This window comes from Mytilus californianus, unplaced genomic scaffold (genome assembly GCF_021869535.1).
Source record: "Mytilus californianus isolate M0D057914Y unplaced genomic scaffold, xbMytCali1.0.p SCAF_9, whole genome shotgun sequence".
NCBI classification, from domain to species: domain Eukaryota; kingdom Metazoa; phylum Mollusca; class Bivalvia; order Mytilida; family Mytilidae; genus Mytilus; species Mytilus californianus.
Window position 1 is genome coordinate 26,700,545 of NW_026262745.1, and position 11,617 is coordinate 26,712,161.

The following is an 11,617-nucleotide window of genomic DNA, read 5'->3' on the forward strand; positions in this document are numbered from 1 at the left end:
CCGCAAAGCCATAATCCATTCAGAAATATCTTCTTTCTTGCGTTAATTCATTGCCTGGCATAATCCACGAATTAATCCATCAGTATTTTGAAATTATGTTTCCAGTTTATCGATTTAGGCTCAAGGTATATCGGCCCTTTGGTTAAAACATTTCGAAGATAAGTGTCATTGACAATGTTCAGGTCACCAGTAATAACGTGGCCAGCCGGATTATATATGAATTAGGAACTAGCACAGGTGCAATCAGAAGGTTTAAGATTGGAGTTGTCAATATTGAGATCCTTCAACACGTTTATAATTGATCATTTTAGTCGCAATAGGTGCGGTATAGGCATACTATATGATTGAGTGTAGGTTGAGAACAAAACACAAAACTTTGCGACAAAACAGATGATCCAGCTTTCCATTAGTGAACTTTCCACTTCTGTGTATCAACATTTTAGCAGCACCTACATATTGATTTTCCAGAGCTTTCATCCCTATCATGATTTCCATGATGAATGATTGACACCTGTAAAGAAGCCATTTAACAAAGGATTCCTAGTGGTAAAGTTGAACTAATTATTTCGGAAGTTTTACGACCGCCATCATAAGTTCTCACATTCACAAGAATATATGAATAAACATCTTCAGAAAATATAATTGTATTATTTAAAAGCAATTCAATAAATGATAGGCACGATGATTATGTTTACATGTTTCTTTACAATGTTTGAAAGTAATCTTACCTCAAACAGCTGATGATATCAAAGAACCTCTAAATACTTGCCTGGAATCGCCTTTACATTCATATGGTGCACACAATAAAGGCGCGTGTAAAAATATCGCTAACAATCAAAGTCAAGCATGTGTAGCAATTTAAACAATTGTACGACAATAGCAGTTTTGTAATATAAGCGCGAATTCATCAGTCCTGACATCAATTTAGCAATAAAATACAGGTTGATAGCAGTTACACATCAAATATAGATTTAACAAGTGTAATAACAAAATATGTCATATGCATGCCACAGCTTGGCATAATTTCGTAATGCAAATATCAAATTTGACGGGAACAACTTTTTGTGCACATAATGATATCAACGCATGGTTCAACGTCCACAACAAACGTTATTGAATATCTAAGTCACAGATGTCAATAGCCATGGTCCTGTTCTCTTTTCTTCAAATATAATATCACCAAATGATACACAAAATGTGTACTTGAGCTGAGCACCACGACGGATACAAAGTTTTGAACAGGATATGCCTACCCTTCCAGAGCACCCGACCCCCTCCAAATTGTTAGTGTTTTACGTGGTTCTTGTAAACTGTTGTGTGTCTTTTCGTCCAATTGTCGTTTGTGCAATGATTTTGCCGGTCTCTCTTTGACATTTGAGTATTGATTTCCCTTCTTCAGTCTCTTTTTATGTGTGCAAGGGACTTCTGTTTTATATATTATGTAAGTCTTTATGAAGTGAGATTAAAACAAAATGTTGGTTTTTATTCAGTCTGTAAGCATGTTCGTATCTATTAGACAAAGTACAGAGTAACGAAGTATACATGTCCAGTGCACGATGTTTTATCGATACTGTCCACATCGCGATGTATACTTGTCGTGTCATTATTGTGTTTACATTCTATCGTATCTATACCTTGTGTTTCATTGATTACATTGTAGACATTGCGATGTTGACACTTGCGAGTCAACATCGTGTTTATATTGTATAGCAAGTCTATACCTTAGTGTTTACATCGTTAATCGTAGACATTTCGATGTTTACAATAGCGAGTTAACATTGTGTTTATATTGTATGCTTAATCTATACCTTTGTGTTTACATCATTTACATCGTAGACATGGCGATGTTGACAATAGGTAGTCAACATCGTGTTAATATTGTATACCGAGTCTATACCTTTCTGTTTACATCGCAGACATCGCGATTTTGACAATATCGTGTTTATATTGTATACCAAGTCTTTACCTTTGTTTTATTCGTTCATATTGTCAACATTGCGATGTTTAGGATAGATAGTTAACATCATGTTTATATTGTATACCGAGTCTATACCATTCTGTTTACATCGTAGACATCGCGATGTTGCAATATCGTGTTTATATTGTATACCGATTCAATACCTTTGTGTTCGCATCTTTCACATCGTGAACATCGCGATGTTCATAACATCGTGTTTATACTGTATACCAAGACTTTGTGTTTTCATCGATCACATCGTTATTCTTCTGAATTTGATTGAAAGAAATTAATTTAATTAAAATACTCATATTCTTAAAAAAGTTATGTTCTTTAAGCACTTTTACCGCCATACTACTGCCAACATTGATATTTGTTTACACTTTTAAAATTTCATATAATTGTTTGATGAGCAATAATTGCGGGGAAAGTCGCCTTTAATTAGCAATATCTCCTATAATTAGTCATAAATGTAAAAGAGGGACGAAAGATACCAGAGGGACAGTCAAACTCATAGATCGAAAACAAACTGACAACGCCATGGCCAAAAATAAAAAGACAAACAGACAAATAATAGTACAGATGACACAACATAGAAAACCAAAGACTAAGCAACACGAACCCCACCAAAAACTGGGGGTGATCTCAGGTGCTCCGGAAGGGTAAGCAGATCCTGCTCCACATGTGGCACCCGTCGTGTTGCTTATGTTATTACAAATCCGGTAAATAGTCTAATTCGGTAAGTCACATTCGTGAAAAGGGAGGGTATTGTAGTTACGACATAAGGAACATATCCGATATCATCTGTGAAACGGTTATTCCATAACGGTCAACCAACTCGTGATGGCGTCCGTAAAATTTACGAAGGGTTGACTTCAACTTCACCATTTGGAACTCTTGGTTTAATAGATTCCATGTGAGCAGCAATCCTCTATCAAGGAAATCATGATAGGAAACACAAGCCCGGGAATATCGTATCAATTGGGAAATATATACTCCGTATGCAGGCGCTGCTGGAATGTTGCTACATGTTTATGTTACATGTTTACAATGTTGCTGTAAACGATATAAACACGATATTATTAATACATTGTAAAAATCACGAAGTTAACGATGTAAACAGTATATGAGAGTTCATACAATATAAATGATGTTGACATGATATCGTGAACACTACAATGTAAACGATGTAAACATGATATTAGTAATACATTGTATACATCGCGATGTTAACGATATCAACGATGTAAACAGTATATAAGAATTGTAACAATGTATACGATGTTGACACGATATCATGTAACATTTTTAATATTGCGATGTAAACACGATATCGTTAATACATTGTATAGATCGCGATGTTAACAATGTCAACGATGTAAACAGTATATTGGAGTTCTTACAATGTTAACGATATTGTCACGGTATCATGTTCACATTGTTGATATCGCCATGAAAAAGATGTAAACACGAGATCGTTCCAACATTGTATACATCGCAATGTTAACGATGTCAACGATGTAAACAGTATATAAGAGTTCTTACAATGTTAACAATGTTGACACGATATCTTGTTAACATTGTAAATATTGCGATGTCGACAAGATTGTTTTTACATTGTGCACTGGACATGGATGAGAGTAACAGGCTAGGATCGAGGAAGAAACTTTTAAAATCATTTGTTAAATATTATTTTGGAAGACATCCTGGTATCGATACACAAATAAAAAAAGATTTCTATCAAATAGTACAATAGATCTTTGAAGCTACAAGTGAATTGATAACATAAAATATAACAGTCAATTAGAACCAATTGAAGATTGTTTTATAATTAAATTACGAAAGCCTTGTACAGTCACTGCAATATGCAACTTAAATTTACTGCAATATGCAACAAAAGTTACTGTTATATGCAACAAACGTTTACTGCAATATGCAACTAAAAGTCAAATTTTATGCCGTATTTCACTCGGTATCTGTAATATAAAGAAATCTTCTAAAATCTTGGTTCTGGAGTTCTTTTGACTTTGGATTCACATTTGAATAGAGTCTTAGTTGCTTTCCAAAACTCAAGATCCAGAAATGCATAGATGAATGGATTTATGAAATTATTTATCAAGTACGTATGGTATAGCCATAGCACAACGATAAGTTGGGTCATTGATAAATTATCCCAGAAATCTTGCATAATACCTTCCAATATTAAAATGATGCCAACGGGTGAAGTACTTAGAACAAACACTAAGGTTATAATCATAAACATGAATGTGACATTGTTCTTTACACGGTTATTACGTTTACAATGTCCATAAATAGTACATCCTATTCTTCCATATAAGAATATAAAAGTCAGTAGTGCAAGAAAATCAACGGAAAGATAAACAATCCCATAGGCAGCGCCATCTATATCTGAATCATATTTAATTTTTCCACACCGTTTTCCAACAATGGTGCCCTGGCTTGAAAATCCTATGTGATCATACGTCATAGCTAGAGGCACTGCCATCGAAAATGCAAATAAAAAAGATAAAACAACCATTATTCGTCTCCAAAATAAAGATATTGTTATATTTTTACATATCTTCAAATATCGTTGAATAGCAATACGCAATAAAATAAACCCCGAAGTAAATGCTGCAGTGGTTATAAAAACGAGTGCCATTTTACACCCTAAACTGTTTACGTAGTTCAAGTGCATTGCAAGAAATAAAATGTCTAATATAGGACAAACAATGCATGCTACAAGATCTGCTATGGCTAAAACAGGAATGAAGTACCTCTCATCAGAAACATCTTTTAACCGGTACCAATATACAACAATGACTATACTATTGCCAATCAAGCCGCATATCATATACACACACAACGCAGTTATATTACCAATACTGTTTCTCGCAAATTCACTATGCCATTCCACCGAAAATTCATTCGTCTCATTAGGTGTCATTTTAACTTGATGGAGTTGTATCGATCAGGGAATGTACATGCAGGAACAAGGAAGAAACTTAGTTAATTAGTTAAATATTCTTTTTATTCGAGTGTTACCTGCGGGTAGACATCATGTCTTCCTTTAACAAAAGGAAGATACAAACCATTTTATGATTGACTATTTTGTTGTTAGATAAATACTATACATATGGTATATGGTATATCTTCATAACGAGGAAGACATATTGTTCATTATAATAATATATTGTTTTCATTCAATATAACATATTTACTTAAATAGATTTGAATTGTTTTATTGAATTTGTCATTTAATACTATTACTTCCGTGAACTAATCCAAGTTGAACTCATTATGTGCAAGTAATGTTATTGTTCCGTGGTACGTTATATCAAATTTCTAACTAAGAGTTCCTTCTTTTATTAGTCCATGTTCTATAACAAGAATCATAAATGTGTGGTTAAAACTTCAAAAACTTAGAAAATTGTCTGATTTTATCAGCTGTGAATTGACAACTATAACCATTCTTTAGTAAGAAATATTGATTTAAATCCTTTTCTGCATTGGAAAAGGGGTGGTGGTGGTGGTGGTTGGGGGAAAAAAGGGGTGTGTTGAGCCTCCCGCAAAAGGGGACAATGCATCTTTTTTCACAACAAATATATGAATTTATTACGGAAATTAACTCCATGGATAATTCAGTTTCAAGTGGGAAATTATATTAATGAATCAACGAACCCCCCCCCCCCCTCCCCCTCCCCCCAAAAAAAACCCAAAAAAAACTTAGTCTAATGTTTTCATTTATGAATAACTGGTAAATTATTAAGTAAAGAGTTCTTATCAAATACGGGACATCGCATCCTAATTTTTACGATGATGTTGTTAATAAGACCTGTAAATTTAGATACCATCCATGTAAACTCAGTGATCATTTGTATGAATTTGTTTTTAATAGGTTATCAACTTACACCATAATAAAATACTTAAACATTGTTTTTATAGGTACTAACATTGAATATGCTTTTGATAAATTAATACATTACTAAATATATATTTTGGTATAGTTTGGCACTACACAATATCATGCGTTTATGATGCTGTTTATAACGCCTTTACAATGAAACCGTTGGATGTGTACTTTTAAATTGATACGTTAATCTGGGTTAACATGATTTATTTATTAGTTGGTCATATAGCTCTTCAACTGTTTCGGTTCTTAAAAATCATTATCTTTCAAATATTCGGCTTTGAGCGTTCCTGATGACGGTAAATCCAGAAAAGCGATTCGGACGCATGTAATTTATAACGTGTTGTTTTCATTTCTTATTGGCCTTGAACTAGCTTTCAATAACAGCGATATAACAACAAGAGAGGCCACATGACGTAGAATGTAGGCAACTATAGATTAACATATGGCCTTCAATAATGAGCAAAACAATTATCTTTGTTATGCTTTCATTGATAACCTTCTGTCATTGATAGGGAGGCCGTTGAGTATTTATTACACAAGTTTCTATTCACTACCCCTTTCAAAACTACAAAACACATTACACATAGTAAGCTATAAAAGACCCCTGAACGACAAATGTAAAACAATTCAAAAGAGAAAACTAACGGCATGATTTATGTACAAAACAATAAACGAAAAACAAATATGATATACAGCAACAAACGACAACCACTGAATTACTGGCGCCTGAATTGGGACATGCACATACAGAATGCGGCGGGGTTAAACATGGTTTTGCCTTTAAAACTTTTGGCTGAATCAGTTCTTCAACGTTTTAATTATGTTTAGGGTTTTAAAAATTGTGATCTCGATCATCATTCAAGACACATTAATTGTCGAAATGCGAAGTTTGTACAGAACAACCAGTACAGTCAATGTTTTACTTAGGTGGTCTTGCATACAATTTTAAAATAATGTTTTTTCCAAATGCTCCTTGAAAAATCTTTCAAAATTATGAAAATTCCAAAGGCAAAACCCCAAATCCGGACAAGGAATCAGAGATATGCATAAGATATATTTATTCATTCATTATCAATTATTTCCAAACTTTTAAAATAGTAAATTTCAATAACAAAATATCCGTGATTTCATTTTGTGATGCTATTGTGTTATTGTGCTATGGTAATTTTTGTGTTCTTGTCTTTCATTTTTGCTTATGTACTTTGTCTATAGAGTGTTTATATGCCATTTTGTTTTTCTTTATTTAAATAGTTATTTGGTTTTATAGTGATTAAGATTATAACACAATATTGACTGCTTTACCCCAATTTTTTTGACATTTTTACCTATTATGTCTGTTTGTTTTTGCTCACACATTGTTGTCAATATAATGGAATGCTATATGACTTTCATACAAATGAGAGGTTTAGCAAGCTATAAAACCAGGTTAAATCCACCATTTTCTACATAAGGAAATGCCTGTACCAAATCAGGAGTATGACAGTTGTTTTCCATTCGTTTGATTTGTTTGAGCTTTTGATTTTACCATTTAATAAGGAACCTTCCGTTTTGAATTTTTCTTGGAGTTCGGTTTTTTTCTTTTTTTAAATTTTTTATACAAGGTTTTTTTCAAACATCAAAGTCGGACAATGAATAATAGAAAGAAGCTGAACTTGTGATTTTACTATGATGTTAAAAAAAACATTGCCTTTTTATAAACAGTTTGTTGCACAAAATATATATGGGCCAAGGCCTTCCCAAAATGATATTTTACACACTTTTTAACCTTTGCAACAAAAAGTTTTTTTAGGTAAAAAACAGGTTATGCCGGCTATGTTTGCTTTGAAATAAACATAGTTTTGATTATCAAAATTTGTAGGGTGATCCAGTTTGGTTTGACTCAATATTGAACTATGGTCTTCCATTAAGGCCAACATCATCTTCTATCTTAGACTTATAGTGTGATATGTCTCAGTTCTGTCTTTATTCAATCGTTTTGATAATCGTATATTTACAAGATTTAAACATGGACAGCCTACTGTTGCCATTAAATTTTTACGAAAAGTTATTTGTACTCTTTCATTTTTTTTAAACAGGACTGTTAAGGAGATATAACTTGAATAAGATTGAAATAAGACATACACTCAAGAACACATGATAATATTCAGGTACTGAATGTTCTGTTTTATTTCATAGAATACTGTGGCAGTGTATGAATAAGTTTTGTGTCATAGTGTCAATTTTGCCCTCAGTTAAGATTTTTGTGAAAAACTTCATTATAAAATATTCTCATATAAATTAATTGAGAAAATACATTTTAGCAGTTATTTATTTTGGAATTTGTCATTTCATATTTTTTCTTTGTAAAGTAGAATTCTTATCAATATATTACACAATTAACTTATATTTTATAAACTATATGTTGACTGATTTCAGCTACAAGCCAAGTTGACACGATAGCACATGTGCATGTATTTTTAATCAATAAAATTAAGAATGGAAATGGGGAATGTGTCAAAGAGACAACAACCCGACCATGTTTGAGATAGCAAGTTGTTGTGTAAACAACATATGTCTAGGTTACCGGATTAATTAAGGGTTTTTGTTCAGTTTAGTTAAAGTTTTAAAAGTTCTTTGCCACGCCCCTCTATACTCTAAAATATCAGGTAACTGAGGTGGCTTGGTTGTTTATCAAATTTGATTGGTCAACCCTGAAATAGTAACGCGAATTCAGTTTTAGTTATAACTTTTTCAGGTGAGTCAAGTATTTTATTTATTCAAGGTAAATATAATTCGTTTTATGGTTTTTGTTTAAGTTTTCTGGCATGAATTATTCTAGAGAATCGTAAAACTTCGTCAAGTTTTATTTTACTTTTTAAATTTGAAGTTATATAATTTATAGAAATTTTGTGAGACTTAGTTCTCAATTTCAGATCAAGTTTTTTTTTCTATAAGGATAAGGTTTGATTATTTAAGATGTTTTTCATGAATATTTTCTACATGTGTAGTTTAAAATAATAAGTATTTATCGTAAACAAGTTTTGTCGTGTAGCAATATATCACTATAACGAGTTAGGAAATTAGGTGAAAAGCAAGCATGTATGTTTCAAAGCTAATTTCCCTATATTATATAATAAAGTTTTATATATATTTTTATTTGTCAATTGCCTTCAGTTTTCGTAAAGCTAGACATGTCCCAATCACAATTATTCATTGTTTTGATATACAGAGTAATTTCCTCTTTTCGACATTGTAATAGAAACAATTTTGTCAACCAATACTCTACCATGATTATTAGTAAAAAGATTAACACTTTAGCACATGCTTTATGCTCACATATATAGGTTCAAATATTAGATAACGCATGATGCTCATATGCTATAGATTTTGTTCGCATCTTGCTCACATATTTGAATGCTATTATATATACGAGTCACGATAATCATACATGTTCATTTCTCATTGGCATATGCTCATGCCATTAAGTAAAATTTATCCAATGCTCATTTAAGTTGTGAAATTAAATGAATTATATGTTTCTAATAATTTCATTGTACACTATTTTATTGTTATTATTGTTGTTGATTATGATTTTATTAATATGACTTTTATATGCGCTTTTAAAGAAAGAAGATCTTAAAACAATTTCAGTTTTTATTTATTACTGTTTTCAGGCCCTTGCTCATCCCCCTTTTGACCGCAAGGTGTGCTGTTGGTTAAGCCCTAGCCTAGCAGTTATACTACAGTCCACATTACCCAGAAACTCCGACAACTAGATCCAACAACTCAATTCTGACATTTGTATCGTTGAAGTTACATAACAAATATCTCTAGGGTGTCAAAACATGTATTTCAACTAAGTCTATATTTATAATTGCAAGTTGGCCTCTCAAATAAAAAATATATTTACATATTTACAATGTTGAAAGGCGTATTTTCACATGCTTTTAATTTTTCAATTTATTTTTTTTAAGGGAGGGGGTACTAGTAATTTACAATGTCCAGCAATATAAATACACAAAATTAACTCTATGTAGAATTTGTTGATGAATGTTAATGTTGTTCCCTTTATCTGCAAGAAACTTAAACTACAGATAGTTCATTATATACAATACAATTTAATTCAGTAAGAGTGCGAGGTTTTAACATACTTTTAAACATGTTCGAAATAAAGTTTTAGCTGCATTTCGAAATGGAGCATCCATGAAAGCATATATCAAAGGGTTGATAAAATTGTTTATCAAATAGGTACGAGATACCCATAATATAATAATAAGTTGCTTCAATGATAAATTTTCCCAAAATCCAGTGAAAATTCCTTCTAGTGTCAGAACGATAGAAGCTGGTACATAGCTGACAATAAACACGGATGTGATGATCATGAACATTACAGAGAATTTGTTTTTCACCCTTTTATTTCTCATTTCTCGCCCTTCTCGCATTGTCACTCCCTTTCCGTGGTTAAATGATACATGAGACTCGTGGTATCTTTCGGTGAAATCATTTCTTAGCCTCTGAAATACTTTATCTTCAGTACTAAAGTCAGTAATGCTTGTTTTGTCATTAACAGATTTTTGAAGTTTACGATTTATAGGGTGATTCGATTTGGTTTGATTCAATGTTGGTTCAAGTTCTTCATTATTTCCAACACCATCTTCTTTTTGAGACTGTCTCGTTGGATATTTCTTAATTTTGTCAATATGCAGACTTCTTGAAAGACGGGCAAATGCTCTTTTAAATCTATTTGGTCTTAAACTACTGTATATAGTACAGCCAATTCGCCCATACAGAAATACAAACGCTACGAGAACTAATAATAAAATCGCGCTGAAAGCAATGCCATATGCTGCTGCGTTAAGGTTAAAATCATTCTTGACTCTACCACATACTTCCACAATAATATAGCCTTCACTAGTTAACACGATGGGACCAGACGTCCATGATAGTGGTAAAGCAATCGCCGTGGAAAATATGATCGACAAAATAATCATCATGCGTCTCAGTTGTAATGACAGTTTGATTTTTTTGCAAATTTTAAAATACCTTTGTACGGCAATACACATCAACAGAAAAATTGACATAGATTGTGTATTGCATATAAGAAATTGCACAACTTCACAAAAGATGCTACCTGTATATTTCATGTTTATCATAATAAAAACAATATCTGCAACAAAACATACCACACACGCAATCATGTCTGCTAAGGCCAAAACAGGAATGAAGTATCTTTCATCAGAAACATCTTTCATTTGGCATTTGTAAACGACAAGGACTATTGCATTACCAATAATACCACATACCGAAAGCAATAATAAAATACTGATATTTCCAGTACCGTTATTTTTTAATTCAGTATTCCACGCTTCCACAAATTCTTCAGATAAATTATGCGCCATTTGGTTTTATGAAAATGCCTACGTCTTTGATTTTACCTATGTGAAATTGTCACAAGTTATTCGGTTATATATACAATGTATTTCTATTTGGGGCTGCCCTGAAGGAAATTAGTAATACTATTTTAGGAGAACGTCCGTCTAATGTTTTTATTACAACTCAAATTAATCAAAGCAACCAAAAGTTTCTTTAGCATATACCAATCATTAAATACAATACAAAATAAGATTAAAGAAATGTTTTTGTATGTCTTAATTTGATTATGAACCCTCGGAAATCAAATTAGGTTAAACTACAATAGCTATAAAGTGCATCTGATAACTGATATCCGCTATTAATAAATTAACAATTGTGATCTGAGTGCAAATGCC

General features: G+C 32.2%; 1 protein-coding gene across 1 annotated transcript; it reads right to left on the reverse strand.

Moving 5' to 3' along the window:
- Positions 1 to 9,582: 9,582 nt before the first annotated feature.
- On the reverse strand, positions 9,583 to 11,257 carry LOC127715849 (octopressin receptor-like). Its single transcript, XM_052221980.1, has one exon. The coding sequence runs from the start codon at positions 11,246 to 11,248 to the stop codon at positions 9,992 to 9,994; it is 1,257 nt and encodes a 418-aa protein (XP_052077940.1). The 5' UTR covers positions 11,249 to 11,257; the 3' UTR covers positions 9,583 to 9,991.
- Between the last annotated feature and the right edge of the window lie 360 nt (positions 11,258 to 11,617).

Bases quoted from the DNA above. Each gene is read 5' to 3' on its own strand.
- LOC127715849 (XM_052221980.1), bottom strand. From the start codon at position 11,248: ATGGCGCATAATTTATCTGAAGAATTTGTGGAAGCGTGGAATACTGAA.